We start from the raw sequence: 25402 nt of genomic DNA, 5'->3' as shown, positions 1-25402 counted from the left end.
ACTTGGGCTCTGAGTTGTAGTTAATTAATTAATGAAAAGAAGAAATATAGAGGTGGAAAAACAGACTGAAAACATGGCATGTCTCCACAGTAAATGATCTTCTGATTATATGATTTATTTATTTTAGCTATACGTGTATGTCCGCCATGAAATTATGAGCAAATGAGGTTTTATTACTCTCATACTCTCTACCTCTCTCATCCACTGCTCTGTATCGCTCTCTTTGACTCACTCTTTTTTTATAAATGAGTAACTTGCTTTCAACATTAATAAACAACAAGAAATGTCCAACCCTCATCCTTATATCACTACAGGAGTTCTTCCTTGTTTTGTGAATGAAGCGTTCTAGTTGTAGAAGGTTTCAGCCCTGCAAACCCCACAAACTAAACCTGGCATTATTTTATATTTATTTTACTTATCACCAACCCTGAAGAAACCTAGTGTAGCTTAATGCCTCTGTTGCCTCACAAGAAAGTCCCATACCAATGCATTTGGCGCACCTATTCCTCCACTGCAATGCCCTCGTCCAGTGTACTAGATTAAAGGTAAGGTTGTGTGTCTGTGCGTGCATGTGTGTGATTGTGTGATCTGTCATGTGAGTACTTACAGCGTCTAAAGGAAGCCTCTTCAATACTTTGTTCTGTTTCTTTGGCTCTAATTTGTAGACGTACTTGTCTGTGACGAGGAGGGCTCGGTCTGTGCTTTTGTTGAATCTATTCACCTGAGAGTGAAGAGGAGGGAAAGAGAAGGGAAGAAAAGGATAAAGCTCTGCATTTTTTACACAATAAGAGCCTTTTTTATGCAGCCTGTAGGATATTTTGGGTTATCACAACTTTCATTTCAAAAACAGGTTTTCCTTGTGGAGCTGCAACACACACAAAACAAAACAAAAAAGGCAAATTCAGACAAAAAGACAAGGGCTCTGGTGGGTTTGTCACTGTTAGAGGTTGTTTTTTACTTTATCAAAGCCAACATATCTTCAGATATACTTTGGCTAAAGCTTCATCCAGAATTTAGTAGGTGCCCTCTCTCTACAATCCCTGATAGGGAAAATATGGCCACTATTATCCACAAAGAGATGATAAGAGCAAGTTCAGCATGAGGTAAAATGATAAGCAGGACTTCAGCTGACTCCATTTAGTTGATTCAAAACAGGCAGACTTTTAAATAAAAGGAAACCTTAAAGGTTAAGAAATTTATATTAGTGAATTCATAGTTCAGTTCCTTTCATGATTAATCCTCTGATTATGTTTTATCTCATTGCTTTATTTTCCTGTCTCAGAGGGATGTTTTTCACGGTTGGAACATGAAATCTTGAAAGACAAGCTGATTACAACAGAGAGACAGCGCGAGGGGGTGGAACGGCGAACACAGCAAGTGAGAAAAACATCCCAGAGCTAGAAGGAAGCAACAAAAGAAAGAAACTCCTTGTACAAAACAGATCATTTTCATTTCACCATGTTCTTTTCCCACGTACTGTACCTTCCTACAGAAGCCAGAGAAGAGGACCTGATTGTACTCGTCTTTGTTCCTCAGCTCCTTGGAAACACGGATGAAGCCGGAGCTGGTCTGAGGGCAGTCTCGCACCTGCAGAAATGAAAGACCTGTTTTATTATTACAAGAAGCCAGCTGATGCCACCAGCTACAGTAAAGACGGTATATAAAGGAATCAATGTATCTCGTTGTTAGTCGTGAAACTCTGGGTGACCTCCCTCAGCCTCTTTCAAGCCTTTTTATCATTTTAATTCCATAAGTAGCAGATCAAAGCCTGAGGTTCCTCAGGCTGCTGTTGCCAGACACAGTGTTTGACGTGCCGTTAGAGAGGGAGCAGGGTGGCTTATACTGGAGTTAAACTGCCTGATGACAAATACAGCCGGGGACCACTAAGAAGTAAATCTAAAACCATGTCTCTCTCCGATAGAGTAGAGCCATCATAATAACGCCTTTTCTTTTATGTGACCATTTCTCCTAAGATCACTGCTGAATAAACTAAAGCATGGGGCCAATAGCATGTGGACTCCCAGTCCACACTTTGGTCAGGGACTGAATCTTTATGCTATAGCACATAATAATATTTTGGTGTGATTCCAAATTCGTGGCAACACTTTTGGGAACCACAGTTTGGGGTTTCACCAGGATAAAGCACACAAAAGCCGGATTCATAAAGTCGTGGTTCTCAAAGTGGGGTCTGGGGACCCCCGGGGGTCTTCAAGGTGGTTCCAGGTGTTCCCCAACGAAAAGAGGAATAATTTATTTTCTCTATAATTCCATCTTTAAGTAACACAATGACAGAACATATGACTATTTTGGTCATGGGTTTCATATACTTTCTGTAATGACACATCTAAAAGCAACACATTCGCACTCCCAACTTGTCGCATATGGACCCTTGGTCAAGACCCCTTGGCGTCCCTTTTTAACACCCTAGGTACCCCTTCAGTCTCGTTTTTCAACGTTTAGGGCTCCGCGGTCAAATAAGCAGAAACAAATATGCAACATCCGTTTACACTTTCAAAATAAAAGTTCTTGTTAAAGTTGCTAAACGTCACCATTTTGAACGTATTCAAACATCACAGTTTAGTTAGGTTTAGGCAAGAAAAGATCATGGTTTGGGTTAAAATAACTACGTTACATATATCAATTAATTTACATATGTTAAATAACGTTACATGTGAAACTTAAGTAATTTATAACTTTAAAAATATTTAATGTTTGTTTTACACAGGAAACAAACACCAGCCTCCTTGCTGAAAGTCCAGTTTCTTGCCCTCCGTCCACCACAATCACCTCCTTACTCAGGCTTTTCTTTTAAATATCATATACATATCTTAACCGTTCAAAAGTGATGCATCAGAAGAGTGATCCTGGGATAAAACCTTACCAAATGGGGGTCCGTGGTCTAATTTGTATAAGTTTAGGGGTCCATCGTGTGAAAAAGCTTCAGAACCACTGCCATAAAGAAATGGTTTTCATAGTTTGGTGTAGAAGAAGAACTTGACTAGCCTGCACAGAGCCCTGACCTCAACCTCATCCAGCACCCTTGGGATGAAATGGACCAAGCCAGGACTTACCGCCCAACATCAGAGGCTGACCTTATGAATAGTCTTTTGGCTGAATGGGATCAAACCCCTTGAGAGTCTTGACAGAAGAGAGGAGGTTGTTATAGCAGAATGGTCCACATCTAGACGTATTACAAAGAACTGTTCAAAGATGGCCCATACGTTCCTTTAAATGATGCTCAAAAAAGTCTCCACTTTCTGTTAGCTCTCCATTAACATGAAGGGGATAAAATAATTTCATCATGTGGCTGTACGAGACATTTAAAATTTTATTGGAATTCATCAATTTATGATCAAACAAAAAGTAAGACAGATGTATTCACTGTTTTACAGACGGACTAATTCACACTCACAGACGCTCAAATATTTAAGAGAAATTGAATTTGAAATAACAAGGTAAACTTGTTGAATCTTGTGATCCTGTAGAAGGTTTCTGAGAATATGTGACCTAACACAAATTGGTCTAACTTTCCATTTTCCACCTTTTCTCATGTTTGTAGACACTTGAGCTAAAATAAACAACAGCAACAAACAAATCATGATTCACACTGACTGCATGCAGCATTACATGCACTTATCTATAGGTCTTTGTGGAATTAACAACAATCAAGTGAAGCTGGAGCCCTGAAGGAGGGCAAAAAGTCACAGGTCATCTCACAGACTAATGAGGGGAGTGACTTAGGGCTCTGCAGCAGTCATGCTCCTGCTCCCTGAAGGCGTTTTTCAAGCCTCCGGCCAACAAACAACCTCAGATTAGCTGGTAAATGAGCCGACTGTGGGATTCATTAAGGAAGGGCTGTGTTCACAAGCACCATCCTCCTTTAGTCATGTGCTTTACTGTGAGGCTAGTCACATGCACCACATACATAAACAGCAACAGATGATTTTGATCCTATACTCTGCGGGTCATTCAAGCCTTGTTCACTGTGACATATTCAAGTGAAGGATTCAGAACAGAGATGTGTTACAAATAATCAGGCTTTTCACCCACCTGCCATTGTTTTCCCATCTCTCACAAAAGTCAAACCTCGTACAATATATATGTCCTCTCATTTACGATCGTTGCTGTGAATCCAGATTGTTTGCACTACAATCTTGGTAAAAGCAAGTGCAGAAAAGGTTTTGCGGGAGTCTGGAGTCGATCCCAGCTAACATTGGGCGAAAGGTAGGGTGCCGCCTGGACAGGTCGCCAGTTCACCACAGGCTTTACCCCATTTTTAACCTCATTATAAGGTGTATTTGTGTTTTTTCACTTTAAAATATGATACAGCAATGTGGTCATTAGGGCCAAGTGAAAAACTGCAAAAACATAATCTGATGAATTATATTACTGATTAGAACACAAAGTTTACTTTTGAGCTGCGGATGAAGGAGGGCGGCTGAGTGTGTAGGTACGTGGGGGCAGTTCCATTGAGTACCATTGTCTTAAATCTGATGCAAGTTATTACAGGGACCAATGGAGGTCATGGAAGAGAGGGGTCACATGGGGGATTGAGGCTATTGAAAACCATGTCCCTGTTTTAAGTGACATGATGACACCTGATTAAGAAGGCGATGGGATACAATCAAAAGCATCAAATCTGTTTTATACATTTGATTGTTTACATTTGTTGTAATTCTTTAACCTGAATTTTAAAGCCAAACCTGAGTTCTTTATACACTTTACATGTGTTGCATTACTTCTCCTTGTGTAACAATATATGTATGTCATTGATTAGTCGTTAACTGAAGGCAAAAATGCCACAATTTTACTGGTTCAAGCTTCTAAATTACAAACTATTTGCTGGTTTTCTTATTACTACCTTAGGTGTTGGGACTGTTAACATACTCAAAATAAGCTGTTTTGAGAAGGTTAACTTGGGCTTTAGGAATCTGTGATTGGCATATAGACCAAACTCTTAATCAATTAATTAAGAAAATCATCTTCAGGTTTACCCCCGCGACCCTGTACGCAGGATAAGCGGGTGACAACGGATGGATGGATGGATGGATCTTCAGGTTTATCGATAATGAAAATAAGACATTAATAAATAAAGTAAAAATGTCACATTTCCCTGGATTTCTTTTATGTAAAGCAAATATCTGGACTAATGAAGGACTTCATGGACTATTTTAACATGATGTGTATTAGATTATAGTCGATATAGACGATACATGTTGCAGGAACTCAAGAATACTCAGACTCCACTTTGTTTTTTGTTTTTGTTCCTGTGTGATTCTTACATTGGCCAGGTAGTCCCTCTCCCAGGCTCTGCTGAATCCCCAGTCTTTTCTCTCTCCGCTCAGAGCAGTCAGAGCCGCCACCTTCGCCCGAACCTCCAGCATGTCAGACGGAGGGATGTTCTTCACGATCTGCCTCGCCCACCACCTGACAACAAGGGATGAGAACAAGACAGCGTGTCACGTGGGTGGCGTAATACATCAAAGGTGCAACAGAAAACAATACAGTAGGAGGAACAGCTTCAAGTCTGCAAGGGATAAAAATAGGCTTCATCTGCAGTGCCAAACAACATTGTTGTTGATCCCAAACTCAATCAAACAGCCCAGATAAGTTCCAGCTCCTGAGAAGTTAATAAAACTGAAAAGAATCTGCCAGGGAGACTTGTTTTCAATGGAAGTCAGCTTTTTTGAGCAAGATGGGAAGATTGATACCACTCTAATGTCTGTGTGTTCAATATGAAACTATCGCCAGGAGTGGAAGGAAGACTGGAAACAGCTAGCCTGGTACTGTCCAAACGAAACAAAATCTGCGTACCAGCAGTTCCAACATTTACCAATTAACATGTTATATCTTCTTCAATTTTTCCTAAAACCCAAGTGCAAAAACAATTTGTTGTGCAATTTTATGTGCTGGACTTGTCTCAAGACTTTGGACAGAGCAGGCTAGCTGTTTCCCCCTAAGCTAACTGGCTGCTGACTGTAGTTTTGTATTTATTGTACAAAATGTCAAACTATTCCTTTAAAGCATTTTATTTGCTTTCTCAAAACTGATTCATGCCTTATCGAGTGAATTTATCTCACTTTGCTTAGTTTGTTCAAAGTCAAATATGGGACAGCTGTAAATATACAGTACTGTGAAAACGTTGAGGCAGGTGTGGAAAAAATGTGGTATCTGACCTGTGATGCAGCATGACTGTGATGTTGTGAAACTGGGACAGTGCTGCAGGCGGGGTCGGCCACTCCACGCTCTTTCCATAGTCGGCCATGGTTCGCACATTAGCAAACCTCCTCTCCACCTCCCAGAAGTGGGCCTTCACCTTGTAGCGTTTATAGCAGCCCATGATGGCGTAGATGGCCTTCATCCGCTGGCACCTCATGCGAGCTAAAGCCCCACGCCACACCTGAGATTTTTACAAAAAGAGGGACATGTTAAAGACAGAAAGTGAGAGACCAGATACGAGAGTGTCCCACTGAGCCAAAGACAAACCTGTGCTCCAGTTAAAGAACCAGACTTCTCTGCGGCATCAAAGTAGGTCAGGAGAAAGAGGAAGGAGAAGGGTATTTCACTGAGCAAGTGAGGTAATTGACTTTAATGTAACTGTGTTCTGGATCTCATTAATTATCCCAATTATTGTTACAGGAAATTAGGATTCAAGCTGGCAGATGAATTTCTGTCAAACATAACCAGGAGCCACATATTCATAAAGCTGAGGCAAACTGCAATCTCCACTTTGAAACCCTGAGGCCCACGTTTGAAACTGAAGAAGATAATGTTGTGAGTGATTAACTGTGATCACACGATGCGAGCTGCCCATGACATTAAATTAGGTCTCTGTGTCAATTAATTGCACTGTCAGATCAATACATCTCGTTAAAACACAAGCACGACTGTAGAGATATGACAATTTCAAATCATGGTGAGGCTGTGAACGAAAACTAAAAGACGACGAAGATGACAACACTGACAACACTGACAGCAGATAATATAGTACCAGTAATATTAATATGGCTGACCTTCTGCAGGAAAAGGACCAGGATGGGGATGAGGGCGGCTCTCTCCTGTTCCAGAGTGAAGAGAGACCGTGGCGTTCGGACAAACAGCTTGGTGTGTCCGTACGCCACATCGTCCTGGAAACCATGCTGGGTGATGATGGCCTCAACGGCTTCTCTGTCCGTGGGCATCAGGTGGTTCGGCCAGGTGTACTCACACGTCATTTTATACCTGCAGAAGATTCAGGAGGAGAAAAATCAGGCCTTGCAGTATGATGACAAAGGTGCCGCTCTTTTGTTTGGGCTACTGTAAAAATGTGGTGGTGCAAGATGGCAACATCCATGTAAGAGGATCTGCGGTGTATGTAGATAGAAATGACTCATTCTAAGATAATAAAAACAAAAAATGGTTCAGTATCTAAGGTCTTTATACACCACTGAAAACATAGTTTGTGTGTATGTATAGTGTATATTTTAATGCATCTTTGCCAATATATCCTCCTAAATATTACACACTGAACCTTAAAGTCATGGAGAGTACTACTCGGTTGGATTATGTCTTCTGTGGGTCTGGAGAAGCTTTATCAATTCTAAGAAAATGAAGTGACACCACCCAGGTATCTTTGCCTTGGCATAAAACAAAGCCTACATTACAAACTGGGCAAAGATGATGAAAGACGATGACTATTAAAAATGAGAGATTATTAAAGATGAGGGCATTTAACAGGCAAGAAGGGTTTAAAGGAGACCTATTATACTTCTTTTCCAGTCCTATATTGTAGTTCTGTGACTCCAGTATGGCAGCTTTGTATGATTCAAAGTTATAAAAAAAAAAATTTCTTATACTGACTCTTCCAGCCTCTGTCTGAAACAAGCTGCAGATGCTCCTGTCTCTTTAAGGCCCCACAGCTCAAAGCCCTGTCTTTTGATTGGCCAAGACCTCAAGCATGTAACCAGGCTGCCATTAGTGTGGGAGCACATGACCGTATATGGAACACCGGCTCCGTAATACGTAGAACGGAGCCATTGGTAGAAAAAGCAGTTCAAAATAGAGAGGAGGAAATCTGAGGTTTTTGCTCACAGTGATATCTTATAAATGCTTTAACCTCATTTTTTGAAGCTTTGGCCATGTTTAACATGAACATCCAACATTATAACATTGTAGATAAGTCATAAAATGTGGAAAAGCATAATAGGTCTCCTTAGGTGTAGTACGATCTAGTAAGTCCCATAACCATAAGTATTTTTCCTCCATCCATGAAGACAATGTCTGTCTCAAAAGGAGAAAAGAGAAAAATAGTTTGTGCTTTCTGTCATCTCACATGCAACATTGTTCTCCTCTGTTAAATGTAACTTCTACCTTAGTAGTTTTGAGTAAAATGTCAATAAAGAAGCAACTACTTAAGAACTGGGAGAGCTTTTTTACACCACTGGTGTTACACTGAACTGATGAAGTAGTACAAAAAGCCAGGACTTCCTCAAAGAAGAGATTACAAAAGTAGGAGCTGAAACACTGAAGAAGTCTTGCTTCACATGCATTATGTTCTCTTACCGCTGCAGGAAGCGAGCGTAGGGCTGCCTGTAGGCAAAGCCTGCCCTGCGCACCATCACATTCTCAATCAGGCCAAGGTAGGCAACCTGGTGCTGGCATCGAGCATCGTCAAACAACACCGGAGACTTCATCTCGTTGGGCTTTATGCATCGCACATAGTACGGCTCCTGAAAGACAAGACAAAAGAGACGCTCGCAGGTAACTGATTTTGTTCCTGTGTTGCCACAGGACTGAATAGCAAATAGAGATTAGAGAGCACTAACTGCCTGTTTTTATTTACTATTCAATATTTTACTGGAACTCCCAGCATAAATCAATCAAGCATCGCATCATCGTAATTACTGTAATTGGTTTGTGCATCAATTTACAGAAACAAATACAGTAATACTGCAAATAATTAAAATATGGATGCAATAAAACACTCCAGATCCACTAAGAACTGCCATAACACTGACACAGTGTTGCACACGTCCAACACTTGTTTGTATGATTGAGGCAATATTTTCTCATAACACTCTTGTTTTATCACCTGCACAAACTTGTATTTGTCTTTGATTTTTGTATGTTTTAATCATTGTTTTCATCACTGCTGTGTTCGTCACTGTGCAAGTAAATAAACTAAACTCAGCTTGTAAACTATGACAGAGCCACAGCCAAGCTGCAAAACTGGCAAGCTGAGTTCACTGACCTTAATCAGACTTGCAGAATATTTCAACAGACGCTACAGTGAGCAGCTGAGCCTCATAACATGTCCAGCACATCTACTTATTAACAGCACATTTAACTGCACATTACATTTTTGAAGACGATAAATAAAGGATCTCAGAGGGACACGATATCCTGTCACAGAACTGCGGCTGCTGTGTTTTCACTGTCTTTAACTTTTTGTCCATGAAAGATGAACAAGGTGGTACGAAGTGAGCACTTTCTGAGCGCTCCCCAAAGTCGTCCATCATATCAATGTTGCATGTGTGGCCCCACTTTAAACTCAGTTCAGCAGAGATTTAAGAAAGTCAGTTAATGGGGGTTGGGAGCAAACAAGGTGGGCAGACTGGGTGCAGGTGTTTCTGTATTGCAGTTGCCAGGGGAGTTTCTATTCATTTTACCTAAGACACACTAAGACGAGATGCTACAACAACTCGACAGCCGGCCGTCCCAAAATAACAGCAGGAAATGTCAGACTTCAGTCAGTGAGATGAGGCCAAGAGAGGTGAGCAGCGCACCACTTTCCACACACCACCCTCCCAGCTCCACATGCAGTCAGACAGGATGAGGACAAGCAACCTACAAAAACTCTCTGACACCAAAAAGAGCACATTGCTATGCAAACATGCTGGATGGCTGCATTCTGCTTCTTGCTCCATGTTTTGTCATGCATGGTGACGAACCGTCACACAGACATACTGGCAGCCTCAGAATAGCCTGTGACTCATACATGCTTTGCAGGAACCAGAACAGCCGACTGGTGCAGAGCAGCTTCCTGATGATGAGAGCAGCGTAAACTGGGGGGAAGATCTACGGTGGCGTTAAATACTAGTTTCGACGTGAAAATATGGTCACAAAATTGAGCCTCCAGTGACTTTGATGTGACACCAGATCTGCCTAACAAAGCCAAAAAACAACAAGTACATATTTGGTCTGTGTTTTTGGCATCTGTCTTACCATATAAAAGATTATTTTGACACAGAAAAGTATAATTTTGTGCAAACAGCAAAACTTGCAGTAAGTCAGTGAGCCAACTTACAGATAGATATGTGTTTGCTAGCAGGTGAGACAGACACGGCTAGCCTAAAACTAAAAGGAAATTTACTTCATTCCTTCGATGTGTGATTAAAATATTAATTTTGATGAATAGTGGTAATTCAGCCACTCCAGTTAAAGTTAACTAGCTTAGCAGTAACTGTGTAGCTAACTGGACAAGTAAAGCAAAATTGGTAGGCCTATATCAAGGTGGTGAGACAGCCATCTAGCTTTAGCTCAAGCTAAAACATTTTTTTTCTGTAATAACAATCTGCATTTTGATGAAAAGACATCATGACACTTAAGTTACAGTATTTACCAGAACTAAATAAGGCATGAGTTGACAGAGGGAAAAAAAACAATCTCTTAGTACGCTAACCAGTTTATCAAAATTCAGTTACTGTTATTCAGTTATTCTGATAGACTAATAATGATTTTCTTTTTCGATATTGCTGACGATCAGCCACTGTCTCGACGGCATGCCCAAAAGCAAGGTTGCACAGATTTATGGGCGTGGAAACAGCATTCACAGAACCGCTAAGTAGCACATCTCATAGGTAGCATAAATCGACAGAACACTGTCTCAGCTAATGTGGGCAAGCAACCTTTAAATCACATATTTAAATGTATTCAATAAAATGTATTAAATTGATTTCAATATAAATATTATATATGCCTGTATATAACACCTATAAAACAGATATTTATTAATTCATTCAAACTATAGTACATAATCAAAACAAATTTATATTTTCATAAACTAGTTTAAATGGACACAAAAGCAGAATGAATACATTTTGTTCCTTTATTCCACACAGATTATCCAAACGCAGAGTGCATTTCTATTATGTGCGGGCTTCAGAGGGTTCCATGGGGTCCTCAGCAAAAAGGGTAATAATTTATTTTTGTTGTAATTCCATGCGTAAGTAACACAATGACAGAACGTATGACTACTTGGGTCATGGGTTTCATACACTTTCTGTAATAAAACTTATAAAAGCAAAAGTCCTATCAGATCGGGGACCCTGGGACAAAATCTTAACTAAAGGTGGTCGGTTGTCTAATTTGTGTCAGTTTAGGGGTCCTTGATGTGAAAATGTTTGAGAACCTCACTAAAAACTGCAAACGCCATCCACAGCTTCCCCCAGTGGTTAAAGGGAAGGGAACAGGAAGTTGATCTTAAGCTGAAACAACTGACCTTGCAGGCCAGTTTATCCACCAAGGCCACAATGGAGTTCTTGAAGAGGGAGGCCGCGGTCATCGGTCGCTTGGTGACCTCTGTGATGCTCAGCTGACCATCTGGCCACATCTCCTTCATGACTGGGTTGGCACTACGAAAGGAAGTTTAAGAAAAGGGGGCAAAGAGCGAAAAAAGGACAACATTAAGTAGGCTAGCAGAGAAGTGATGTACAAACTCATTTATAAACTTAACCCAGTTATTGAACTGTCAAGAGCATCATGATGTTGGAAAAAATTGGCAGTGAGGACTGTGTTTGGCACCTGTTGTACATGAGACGCTTGAAATCTTGGAAAAGCATGTCCTTGTTTTTGTCCAAGAAGCCTTCAACGGAATATCTGTAATAGATGTAGAGGGAGAAAGTGAGAGTAATCAAGAGTAATTGGCCAAAAGTAGTTCAAGGGAAGGAGGGAGGCCCCACTGAAGAGCACTTCGAGTGAAGTGGTGTGTCAGAAAAAGAAGATGTTGAAATCACAAGGAAGTCAGACAGAAAGTAAGACAGTTTAAACAGCAAGTGTCACTAAAAGGGTCACTATCATTACCCGTTAACAGACTCTATTCTCTGCTCTGAATGATTCACAGTCCTCAGGCTAGAGGATTAGAACAAGAGTCATGCCGCTTAGACGATTTACAAATTAGGAACATGGTCAAATTCCCCCCCACGGCTCACGTTTAAAAAAAAATCTGAACTGTCTACAAACTAATCTGTCTGCCTTTTTTCAAACTGCTCAGTTGGTTTTAGTGAGGCATCAGTGGGAGGTCATGGGCGCACTGTAAGGCACAGTTACATAAGCCGCCCAGCCCCAGGGGTAGGAGCCTGCTGCTGTAGTGTAAGTGTTGCCTCGAATAAACTTCTCCCTCTCCTTTCTCGCTCACAATCCAACAATAACTCGCACAGTGTGGATGCTTTGCATAAAAAAATGCATCCTGCAAAATCCTACTTAGTAGTGAAGCATTATCAGTTAAATGTACTTGATACACAAATTTCATATTTATTTTTATTGGACTTTTGCTATTTTTAATGAAATTCAGGAAATTCTACATCTAAACTTTTTTTTTTTTTAAATAAAACCATGTGAGATGTTTAAAGAGGAAATCACTCTTGGGTGTAACTACTAACAACTCTATTTTGATAATAGATAAATCAGTTCGAGTCATTTTTTAAAGAAGAATTATCTGAATCCAACTCCTTAAATGTGAATATTTTCTGGTTTCTTTCCTCCTCTATAACAGCAAACTGAATTTAGGTTGTAGACAAAACAAGATATTTGAGGACGTCATCCATCCATCGTCAACCGCTTATCCTGTGTACAGGGTCGCGGGTGGCTGGAGCCAATCCCAGCTGACATCGGGCGAAAGGCGGCGTACACCCTGGACAGGCCGCCAATGGCTTTGGAAAACACTGATTTATATTTTTCACAATTTTCCAACATTTTATAGACCAAACAACTAATCGATTAATCGATAAAATAATCAACAGATTCATCGACATTGAAAATAATTGTAGTGTAGTGGAGTAGAAGTATAAAGTAACTTAAAATGGAAATAGTCAAGAAAAGTACCTTAAAACTGTACTTAAGCATAGTACTTGAGTAAATATACTTTCCACCACTGCAGTCGACCTCACACTCTCTTCCACACACACTTCCCTCCCTCTCTAACAAACACACACACAAACAAACAAAGCCACAAACACACAGCGTGTCACATGTCTTCTGCATGGCCCTGTCTGCGACTGTGTCCTAGGCTGTCACATCTGGAGGCAAAGAAACGGAGGCTGGCTATGACAGATGTGTCCCCTTTTGCTCATGGGTGGCAAAACCACCTGACTACATCCCGGGAAGCTCGGCGAAGGGAGACAAGAGTGTGAAAGGAAAAGAGAGAGAGCAGTCAGAACACACAATAACAAGCCATTTACAAGGACAGGACAGAGCTGGGACAGGACAGACAGGAGAGGACAACCAGAGATGAAGGCTCTCCAGAGACAGGAGTTTGATTTAGAGGAAAGTATATTAACTGATGGTCAAGGCTGGAGCAAGGGGAGGGCCGTGTTGTACAAGGTTAAAGGGAGAGCCAAGCAACAAAGATGTAAGATTTCTTGCAGTATAAACTTGTGCAGTGAGGAAATATGATCTATCTTAGCTCAAAGTGCTGCATGTGCAGGCTGAAATACTGCAGGGAATTAAAATGTGGATTACAGAGAGACCCAGGTGAGAGTTGCAGTACAGAAGAATGAGGAGAAAAAGAGGATACAGGATGAGGAAAGAGAAGGAGGAGGAGGAGGAGGAGGAGGGAGCGAAGTAGGTCAAAGCTTGTGATAGTGGTGGTTCGGTGAGAGTGTGTGTGTGTGTGTGTGTGGGGGGGGGGGGGGGGGGGGGGCAGCGGGTGGCGAGGACGAGGGTATATTTAGCCTTTAGTAAGGATAGACTCAGATGGGGCGGGATGTGACAGGGGATGATGGGGGGCCAGTGCCACTGGGAAGCAATAAACGAGGGGTGACAGCTCAGCTGGAGCGACCCCGACGTGGCCCTGAGACGAGCTGAGGCAGGGTGACAGGGACACGTGGGGACAGGGACGGCCATCTGTCATCACCACTGCAGGTCTGTCACACATGCTCTTATCCAGCCCGTCATGTTTGACGCTGGCAGTGGTGGAATGTAAGTAAGTGTGTTTACTTTAAGAACTGTACTGACAGCCCCTAAAAACCTGGGAAATACTCATTATACAGCCATTTTCCTGATAACACATATATTTTTACTTGCACTTTTACTCACTTTACCAGTGTGTTTTAAGTAAAAGGATCTGAATACTTCACCATACCTCCACCACTGAACACTGACAAGGAGAAGGCGGTTAGGGACAAGAAACACAGTGCTGTAATTGTCTGAGAGCTATCTTGAGCTTCAGAGATGGATGAAATTGCTCTGTGTTTTGGCGTGTGTTCGACATCGTGTTAGCCTGGATTTCCCCGAGTCAAACAACCTCAATAAACCATACTCCGCTTCTCCTTGATTACTGCTACATCTTGCAGCTCAAATTGTCTCATCTCATTCCTCCCTGTCATCATCCTCCTCCTTTCGTGTTTCCTTGACATATTAATGTCCTTGCTCCCTCTCTAAATTGAGGGCAGTACACGTGAGCGGTGGGGATCTTCTGGAAGTAAAGCCATGACGGGTGACTGTTGGCCAGGGGCCTCATCTGGCCACTGTGACGTTTAAATCCAGTGAACACATTAAGGAAGTGGAGCAGCGATGGAGAAGGAAACTGAACAAAGTGTTTGATCTCTAGACAGTAAATCACAAACCAATATGACAAAAAATATTGTATAATCAAGATGTGATAAAAAGCTAAAAAGCTTGATTATGCATATATCTGTTTTATAGTGTTACATGTGATTTATGCTATAATTAATCCTATAAATTCTGTTCCAGTGGCTCTGAAAATCTTGTGTTTGAATCTGGTCCAGGACCTTTTTGCAAGTGACCTAAACTTTCTCTACTGCGATTATCCCACAAAACAAAAGTAAGGAATGGTTTTAACCACAAATTTATAACCCTAACAAGCGACAGAAAAACATGTTCCTGCTGTTTTGGGAAAGGTCGACAACTTATCTTTAATTTGACTTACATTTGCGTCTCAGATCAGATCTTTCCTTTAAGAATATGGCAGAAACCATAGCTTCTAGCTGGACTTTGCAATAACGTGTTTATTCCATGTGTTGTAAAGCGTGCATATAAAATATCTAGATGACTTCTTATCTATGACAGGAAAATACTACAATATAAGGCTTTAAGGTGTCACCAGCCATCAAAAAGAGGGACAAGGGGAAACAAAGCATGTGTCATAAAATGTTACAAATCAAAGTTACAATACAAATCTCCCTGCCCCCACAATGCCACATGAATTGTACATGGTTGTGTCTGCTTGCCTGGCTGTGCAGGTTAGGGAATGCACTTTATGTACAGTATGCCTCACGTGTTTTCACATGGATGAAATGTGCAGTACATATGTGCAGTGCATATTTATGTAGCTTACAATTCACATGTAGTACGCATGTGGATGAAATCCTACACTGAATGGAATACATGGCAACATTCAGCACCTACACTTTCCATTTGTATACCCAACAATGTGAACACACACTTAATGTTAATGTTGAAGTTTAAATTTAGTCTGTAGTACATGAGCGTGAGCTGTAGAATATCTTTTGTCCTGTAAATTCAGTAATAAATTGGATATTTGCAACCTTTGGGAATATAATTTGATTTGTGAGATTGTTCTGGCCAGACAAGACACCAAAGAATAGTTTTCAACATCCAGCTGTCATACATTTTGTTTCTTACAAAGTGGTGAATATTAACCAAAATCTTTAATTACAGATGATAGTTAATATGGTAAAGCTGTTACTTTGAGCACAACCCTAACAAAAACACTGGCATGCCTCTGTAAATTCACCCACTGCTGCCAATGTCATAAACTGACCTCTCTTAACAGGATTATATGGCTTACACTTATGAACTCTGCTCAACATACTGTCACTTTGTCAGCCACAGATGACTGTTTGAAAATGTGTGAGCAACTCACGTGACGTCACCAGCATAGTGGCGAATACGGAAGTGTTTCTGAAAGTCCATGGTTTTGTCCGTGGGGCAGAGCTGGAAATGAGGGGGAGACACTGTGAGTGCAGAGCCAACAGTAAAAGAAATAAATAAACAATTTTATCATTTAATGTATTTTACAATCAGATGGCAGCTTTAAGAAGAGGGAATGATGTCTGTATTTTCAGGCGCCTGTTGTTTGAAAAGGATCTTATGATGCCTGAAACCATTGAACGGACAAAACATTGGAGAAACTCTGCTCTCTGCTGACCACAATGCAAAACTGCACCTATGTTATAATAGGTTTTAAACTGCAGTATTACAGCTTCTCTGTTTTTTGCTGGACATCCAGCAGGTGCATTTTTAGTCAGTCACACCTAAAAACTACCTGGAGGTGGTCTAACTGGTAAGTTTATATTTGTTTTTACGTATCGGTATTTGTCACAGCTCTGCGGAGGTTTTGTATAAAACCTTTCACGGGGGTTTACTTCACCATCTAGAGCCCGATTGAAGTGGGCTTCACTGGTTTTCTGCTTGCGTAATTCAACATGCCCACCCTTACGAGCGCAATCACATCCTTGAGATTTTATGCAATTTAAATGTTTCACTTTGGCATTTCTATCCTACAAAAGCGAATATTAGCAACTAAAGTTTGGGCTGAAAATAAGTTTTTCTTTATCAGAGTGAAGCATGAGGAGGATTCATCAACAGGAAATAACCACTTCCTACAAACTAAGTGAAGTTATAACCACATATTCAAAGATCCCTTTTTACATTTCAATACAGTTCAATTTCAGGACAGATGATGCTGTGATCTGTTCTCACCTTACGGGAGGTATAGTGGGGGTGTTGGGCGAGTTTGGTGTCCATGCTGTCCAGGCAGACCGTGTCGGTGACTTTGCCAACAGTGAGACAAGCTTCGTCCAAAATGGAGATGATGCCTTTGTGTGGCTGCTCCACAAGATCCACAATGATCTGGTTGTTGAAGTAATCAATCTGTGTGCAAACAGCATGATCGTTTAAGAAGAAAGGGAAATGTAGTGATGTTTAGGAATCGTGTTACTGCATGTGAGTTTGTGCTTTTGTTTATCTTTTGGTGTGTGTGCATTTACGGTGTACTGTGTTCAATCTGCACCAAATGTATCTCGCACAAATAACTTTTCATAGGCAACTTTTTAACATTAGCAAACTCATTTTTCCCCAAAACATAATGTAGCTCAGATTAAATTTTCAAACAATTTTTTAAAGAAAAAATATTTCAAGATTATCTTGTCCACAAGTAAGTGAGGAAACTAAAAACACTTGTTAGAGAAAATTTGTGATCCTGTTTAGCTCATAAAATCACTTGTCCATTCACTACCCTGACCTCCACACACTTATCACACAGCTGAGTATCAACTGATCAGCAAATGTGTGTGTTTTTCTGTGTTATCCGACACCCCTTGCATATTGTGTTATTGTTTGTGTGTTTCTCACATGTTGCCAGGTGATGCCCTCTCTCTGGTATTCGCCTTGTTCCTGTCTGAGGATTAACTCAATGAAGAGCTGCTGCAACTTCTCGTTGCAGTAGTTGATGCAGAACTGTTCGAAACTGTCCAACAATAGAGGAACAAACACTTGAGCAACACCATCAGCAATGAGTCATACAGATCACACACAACACAACAAAGCCGACCTGTTGTTGTCAAAGATCTCAAAGCCGTAGATATCCAGCACACCGATGACTGTGTTTTTCCCATGGAGCACTGGATTGTAGTCTTTAACTTCAATGACATTGTTGATGCGGGCTACAATCCAGCCGAACAGTCTCTCATACAGAGCCTACAGCGGGGGAAATAAGAGAGCATGTGTTCAGCAGAGCTGGAGATTAAAATAATGCTACAACTGTGAAAATTAGATAAAAAGGAAGCATGTTACAGTGATGATGTTAACATAATTTTCTCATCCAAGGGAAGCTGTAAGACGATTAATCTGCATAAAGCATAAATCTCGTCCTGATTAGCTGGTTTGTAAAAATAAATTGGCCTGAATGATTTGTAAACAAGCACATGAAGCAAACAAACGGCACCTTGGCGAAAGCATCCCTTCCAAAGCAGGCATCCTGCTCCGTGTGGCCCTTCTCAATGACCTCGCCGCCCCCTGTGGCCACAGTGCGGTACAGCAGGCTCTTACTGACGCTGTCCACATCTGTGTCTATCAGCTCAGAGATGTGGTTCACAACTTCGAGTCCCACAATCTGAACGCTCTCACCATCACTCTCAAACTGCATATTACCCTGAAAAATAGGCCATTACAGTTTACTTTAGCTCTCATCACTACTTGATTAAAGCATCAACTTACTCTACATCTAAAATAATGTGTTTCCGTATCATTTTAGTCCCATGCTGTAACTTACCAAAAGAAGAATGGAGGCCAGGACCTGATAAATTGAGTTAATCTCCTCTTTTGAGAAGCCAATCACTTCCAGGGCACTCATCACCGCTTTGTGGTTCGCGCGGTCATTATTGGAGGTCTTAAGATAAAAAGGATTTTGAATTAGGAAAGGTTTTGTCAAAAAACACGAGCTCACGTTTATCATTATTATATTATTCAACCACAGATGTAAAGGTGACAAACTCACGGCAGTTGCTGCTCCCTCTCTGGTATATGTATAAACAGCAGGATCACTCTGTAGATGAAATGACTCCAGCATCTCATTTGAGCCTCCACGCAGCAACTGTTAAATATCAAACATACTAGTTCAGATCCAACATGAGTGTGTCATTGTGCAGGAACAACTCGAGTGGCAACACAAAAGTTCCCTGAATAGTAAATGAGTTCAGGTATAGATACGGGGCAGCAGCAGTGTCGAGGTTACCTGGTAAAACGAGTGGAAGTTCCTCTCCCCATCTTGCTGCTGGACCACCCTGGACTTGAACAGGAGAAAAGATCATGGTAGTAAACCAAACATGCATCCTCAGACTATCTTACACTGTCATACAATTATTCTGTGACGATCAATGTGTCCCAGATATCCTTTTTTTAAAGTGAAGTGTTTGTTGTACCAGTTGTCCAGCCAGCCTGCATTGTATATCCTTTAGTTTGTCTCAAAATTGCTTTTAACTACCTCAAGAGAATGAGTTTGTCTCAGAAATGCTCACTAAAGGTTACTCACACCAAATAATAATATTTTTAAAGCAGTCTTTCTCAGAGAAGCCAGCAACCAGCTGTGTGTGTGTGTGTGTGTGTGTGTGTGTGTGTGTTTCTGAGGCAACAAAAGACAAATGAGAAAGCTCCGACGAGGTCAAAACTATAAAAAGTGAATATAACACCCTGAACTCTCAAAGTGAAACATGTCATGTAGCTACACTGGAGTCAGTTGTTACTTTCATGTACCAAATATAGATCTTTCTCTGGGGGGTTGCTGGACTGGACTGGTGAGAAATCTATAGAGAAGGTCTTTGATTCTGAGGGACTGACACCAAACCTTACATACAGCACTGGTGTTTTAAACTGTTGAAAATGTCTCATATCTCATTTAAAGCTGCACTCCAAATGTCTAAAAGTAATATCATGCAGTCAAGGATGGACCACCCACTTTCCTGCAGTGGTGGACGAAGTACTGAGATCCTTTTCTTATGCAAAAGTACTAATACCACACTGTAAAAACACTCCAAAACTACTTCCAAGTAAAAGTACTGCTTTGAAAATGTTGCTTAAGTAAAAGTATGAAAGTATAATCAGGAAGTACCCAATGCAGAAAAATGTCCCCTCTGAGTGTTATATTAGTTACACCATGAGATGATTCTTACTCACGCATTCATGTAAAAGCAGGACTTTACAGCTGTAGTTGTTGAGCTCATTTAGAACTATTTTGTGTTGTACTGCAACTAATAATAATTTTCATTATGATTTAATCTGCTGATTATTTTCTCCATTAATTGATTTATTGTTTGTAAAAAAATCAAATCTGAAAATTGTCAGAAATTATTTCACAATTACCCAGACCCCAAAGTGACACCTTCATAATGCTTATTTTGTCCAATCAAAAGTCCAAACCTCAACAACAACAATACAATACATTCAAATACATACATACATTCACTAAAAGCAGCAAATCTTCACATTTGTGAAACTGGAACCATAAAATGACTTAAATGATCAAAACTGCCGATTAATTTTCTGTGTTCCGACTAATCGTTTCAGCTGTACTTTAAGTTATAACATCATATTTTATAAACTCTTCATAGGTTTTGTATGTAGAAAGAATAATATGTAAAGTAAATACTAAAGCTGTTCGATAAATGTTGTGAAGTAAAAAGTAATATTTCCCTCTGAAAGTGTAGTAGAAGTAGAAAGTGTCATTAAAAGAAAAATATTGCAGTAAAGTACAGGCACCTCAAATTGGTACTTAAGTACAGTACTTGAGTAAGGTCCAAGGTACAAAGTAGTTTATTTGTCATTATACAACACAAGGTTGTATTACTTAACAGATAATTAAATGTGTCTTAAGAAATACTCAGTTCCTCTAGTTTTCTGTAGAAATAAGAAAATTCCACGACCAAGTGACAAAATCACCACCAGCTGTTTTTCTGGCAGTGTTAAGTAAATAGTTTAGGTTATTTCTTCAACATAAACACTCAAAGCATACTGATTACCACTTTCACTGTTGATGCAGACACATTTCGAGTGTGGTAAATTCTGCCCTCTGAAAATAAACCATGGCACTCTCATTCACACTGACTCTGAGTGCCAGACGGCTGTTTAACACAGCAGACAAATACAGCAGCATCATGTACCCTCAGGTGAGCCATTTATTAACACCAGCACACTGGCTTCACAGACACATCTATTCATGGATGTTCCCTCACACCTCTTTGTCATCACCTTATGAAACATTCATGTCCAGGAGAAAAGATGTAATTTCATAACTTTTCTGTACTTTCCTTTTGGAGGTGGGCTCAATGTGTCTCAAAAGACGATGTAACGCCTTTGTTTTTGTGTTTCTTGGACTCATTAAAAGGTCCCATGCCTGCAGTCAAAGCCCTTCCATCATCCTGCCCACCCCTCCTCACCTTCTCCAGCAGGTAGTTGTTGATGTGTCCTCCGGTGGGATCGCCGTTGAAGTTGAAGTTGATGTCCATGTACTTGCCGAAGCGGCTGGAGTTGTCGTTGCGATTTGTCTTGGCGTTCCCAAAGGCCTCCAGCACACAGTTGGATTTGAGCAGCACATTCTTCACACTGATGGTCACCATTGATGGAAACGTGTGAGAAACAACCATTAGGGGGGTGAGAAACAGAGTTAGAGGAGAAGAAGAGAAAGTGATATGATTCATGGTAACATCATATTCTTATGATCAAATTATTTATTTGTGCTGGATGTGATAATAAAACACATCTGGGTGTATTGCAGTACTGCTATCATGAATAAAGGAGCTGTGAAGTCTTCTGTTAACCTAAAGCACCACTCACCTCTCGACCTCTGCCCTCTGGCTGGGGTTCGTGATGGCTGCAATGTACTGCATGATGTATTTACTAGCTTCTGTTTTTCCTGCCCCACTTTCACCTGACACACAAAAAACACACACAGATTTCACAAAAATGATAAACAGATTGGTGTAGAAGCACATCCTAATATTAAATGTCTCTTTGCTCTGTTTATTTATTGAATAAAGAATGTAAAGATGGTTTCTGATCTGTGAATACCTGAAGTCCAATGTTATTATTATTATTATTGTCATTACTATAATTATTATTACTATTGTAATTGTATTAAAATGTGTATTATTACCACTACAATTGCTATTATTGTGCTACTGTGTATTCTCTTTCCTCTTGCTCTCTCTCTCTCTCTCAACCCAACTGGTCGTGGCTCAAGGTTTCTACCTGTTTCCTTGCCACTGTCACTAAATGCTTGCTCATGGTAGGAATTGTTGGGTCTCTGTAAGTAATACTACAAGAAGTACGGACTATTCTAAACTAAACTACAGCCTCAGGCCATGAACAGCAGAGAGTTCACAGGTATTTACGGGACTGTGGCTCATGAGTGTGAAAGAGACAGACCTGATATGACGATGCATGTATCTTTGGCCCGTCTCTTCATGGCCTTATAGGCAGCATCCGACACAGCATACAGGTGAGGAGGGTTTTCATACAGCTCCCGGCCCCGGTACGCATCAATGGTGTCTTTGCCATATATGTCCATCTGTCTGTATGGGTTAACGGAGACGACCACTTCTCCGATGTAGGTGTAGATACGACCCTTTTCAAACCTGTCCAAACAAGAGAAAATCATCATTTATGTGTGTAGCCTATATTTGACATTAACTGAAAAAATTAAATGGACAGCTTTGCAATTTACTGAAATTAGTGTTTCGAAATACAGAACAGCTGTACAAATGACTGTACAAATCAACTTACTGCGTATAATTCAAATACACTATACAGTAAAACAGGATTTTATAAAAATAACAAATAGCTTACTGCAGTTCAAATTGTAATTACCCTATAGCCTGAAACAGTATTGTGCTGGTACATCTATGTATATGTAGAATAGTACATATTTAAGTACAGGCAATTTACTTTATATTTTCATTAATTTAAGGGCAAAAGAGCTGTTTAGCCCCATTTTCCCATGACATTTTCACACCACCCATGAAAAAACCTTTGAGTAAAAAGTTCCATAAAACATCATCCACCTATGTTTCTAGCAGACAGGAAGTGACACAAGTGTGTGTACACTGAAAGCAGGAAATGAAACTTGTGGTTCAAAGGGCGTCACAGCCTTGTGTAACCTCATGTGGTTAAGATGGGAGGGGAAAATGGACTCATCACAAAGGTTAATGGGGCTAAATTAAATATAGTTTTTTGTTGCATGTATGGCTTCACAGAAAGTCAGTGTAATTGAGTAGGTGACTGAGCGTCAGTTGGGTCAACATGTATTTCATAACAAGGCTGATGTCATGTGACTATTAACAGGTGTTTGTGTTCAGGAGGTCACTGATAACATACAATAACATAACAATACAATTAAACCCTGGCATAAACCTATAAGTAGTTACTTATTAAATGTGCCGTCACTCACTTTACTTATTTTCAGCCGCTTATTAGACCCACTATTATGATTGTATTCACTTTGTGCAATCTTTTCTTCACATACTTCACAGGGAAACATTATGCTTTTTACTTGTGAAAGTTACTTAATAAATATTGTACAAATGAAATATATGTGCACATTAACGTCTTGCAATATGATGCATGGTGTTGCTCAAACTACCATTCAGTATGTAAAGCAGTCACTTGGACCTGCTATTAAAACACTGTTTACATGTTAACTCAAATTGAAATTGAAATTTTGAATACAGGAATTAAACTTTTTATTAAATAGAAATGTCACAACTCTAATTATAAACTGAAACCAATCTCCCACTAGTGTGTGCACTGTTTACAGTAAGGCCACTTCCTCATTGACAAACTTTGGATTTTCAAATGATTTGAAATGACGTGGAGCACCTGAAGGCTCGTGGGTAGACTTTGTCATTTGGGAAGCAAAGTCTGGTTCAGTTCAGGTTTACTGCCTTTGTGGGCAGCAGCACCCAGGAGGATCCCGCCCCTAAATTTAGACCCCAGCTACAGATGATTACAGCTGCAGTTTGTTGGGGTTTTTTGTTACGAATGTTTAAAATGCCCCCTGAAAGGAAGGGTATTGCTCTTGCACAGGCACAGCAAATTAGTGAAGCCACCCTAGTCTCCTTCCTGGTAATATACCGACCAATCAAGTAAGAGGAGGCCATGCGAGACTATAGCTGATAAAGCTAAAAAGAACTCATAGAGCACAAATCCATGCATTGCCTGTAGTGAATGTTACATTACAGATATCAGTTCTACCCAAGCGGGAACCTCCGAGTCTGAAAAGGGATGTTAATGCACAAGTGCCTTAAACCTGCATTCCTTTTAACGGCCAGCAGGCAGCGACTCAACTGGTTGCAAAAAGAAGTCCAATTGTTTTGAACTTAATGGCAAAAACCCCCTTCCCACTTGATTTATTATTTCAGTAAACATTTTCCTGAACATTTTATCGTCTCAGTAGCTGGTTTCAAGTTTTCTTCAATACAGCATGATGTTAATTTTTTCAAATGATGGTCCCGTTTTGAGAAACATAGATGAAGCAGCAGGGTGACTATCTTGTGATTGATAAGTCGAAACAAAGGGCGACCTGTCAAGCAGAATGGAGGTGACTCCTATCCGCAGCACTGTGTACGTTTGACCAGTGTACATTTGACTTGCACATTGATAACCAAGCTAGCAAGCTCCACCATCTCATCCAAATATGGTCATTTCAGGTCACGCATGGTTCTAAATAACCAAGATGGCTACGGCCCAAATTGCCAAACTTGAGGCTTTAAAACGGTAGTCTACAAACCAATGGGAGACGTCACGGTGACTAGGTTCACTTCTTTTATACAGTCTACGGTTCTACCACAGTTCTACCAAACCTGCAGTGTGGAACCCCACCTTCTGGCAGTGAGGGTAATTAAACAAAGACTGTCAACTCATGCTTTTCACAAATGGTTACAAAAATACAGAGAAATTTCAACAGTTTCAAGACAATAATCCATTATTTAGGTAAAGTAAATGTTAATAGCTATATATCCTACTCAAAATATTTTACAAATAATCTCTCCAAGACATGATTTCTGTGTCTGCCCTCAGTACAATGGTTTTCCATGTTTGTCCTTTCCGTCACTCGCTTTCTTGTTTTGACTGTAATCCTTCCTCTGAATGCCAAGTTTCTTTAATATCTAAAACATAAGAAATATGGACCCTTCTTACATTTTTCCGCCATAGTCTCTTTGCCATAGCCTACTCATAGTTGCTGTGGCCTACTTTGGTGTTAGAGTTATATCTCCAGAGCCCGGCAGAGTGCTCCCCTCTTTTAGGTCTGGCAAACCAATTATTGTTGGTTGTCCTATAAAGCATCACTACCGGTGCGCCAGCGTGGAAATATCGCCACAGACACCAAATTTAAATACTCTGGTATACTTCGAATACGGAGAGATCAGAATTGTGTTAACTCGTTTGGCAAGGGCTTGATTGTAACGGACGCTCAATTATATAAAAACAACACATTCTCATCCCAGGGTGTCAAATACCAACACTTTTAGAAAGCCTGACAAAGCGTCAGTATTTGACACACAAGGTACCCTTTAGCGTCTGTATGAAATGGCTTTAGGTTTAAGAAAAGATCATGGTTTTGGTTAGGTTTAGGAAAGAATCATGTTTTGGGTTGAAATAAGTACATTACTTG

General features: G+C 40.4%; 1 protein-coding gene across 1 annotated transcript in view; it reads right to left on the bottom strand.

Moving 5' to 3' along the window:
* myo1g (myosin IG) overlaps window positions 1-22367 on the bottom strand; it is a gene marked incomplete at its 5' end in the record, with an annotated part of 45073 nt that extends 22706 nt beyond the window's left edge. Inside the window, 19 exon segments of the mRNA XM_038725187.1 lie at window positions 608-721; window positions 1483-1587; window positions 5283-5427; window positions 6177-6400; window positions 7014-7221; window positions 8542-8708; window positions 11480-11612; window positions 11782-11856; window positions 16103-16173; window positions 16942-17112; window positions 17593-17707; window positions 17792-17937; window positions 18185-18391; window positions 18512-18628; window positions 18737-18832; window positions 18974-19027; window positions 21171-21336; window positions 21568-21661; window positions 22159-22367. Of these exon segments, the coding sequence (XP_038581115.1) occupies window positions 608-721; window positions 1483-1587; window positions 5283-5427; window positions 6177-6400; window positions 7014-7221; window positions 8542-8708; window positions 11480-11612; window positions 11782-11856; window positions 16103-16173; window positions 16942-17112; window positions 17593-17707; window positions 17792-17937; window positions 18185-18391; window positions 18512-18628; window positions 18737-18832; window positions 18974-19027; window positions 21171-21336; window positions 21568-21661; window positions 22159-22367 (2617 nt within the window).
* Between the last annotated feature and the right edge of the window lie 3035 nt (window positions 22368-25402).

This window comes from Micropterus salmoides, unplaced genomic scaffold (genome assembly GCF_014851395.1).
Source record: "Micropterus salmoides isolate LMB-PRFRI ecotype aquatic unplaced genomic scaffold, ASM1485139v1 Ms_hic_scaffold_17, whole genome shotgun sequence".
Lineage (NCBI taxonomy): Eukaryota > Metazoa > Chordata > Actinopteri > Centrarchiformes > Centrarchidae > Micropterus > Micropterus salmoides.
This window is presented reverse-complemented; position numbering and strand designations above follow the sequence as displayed.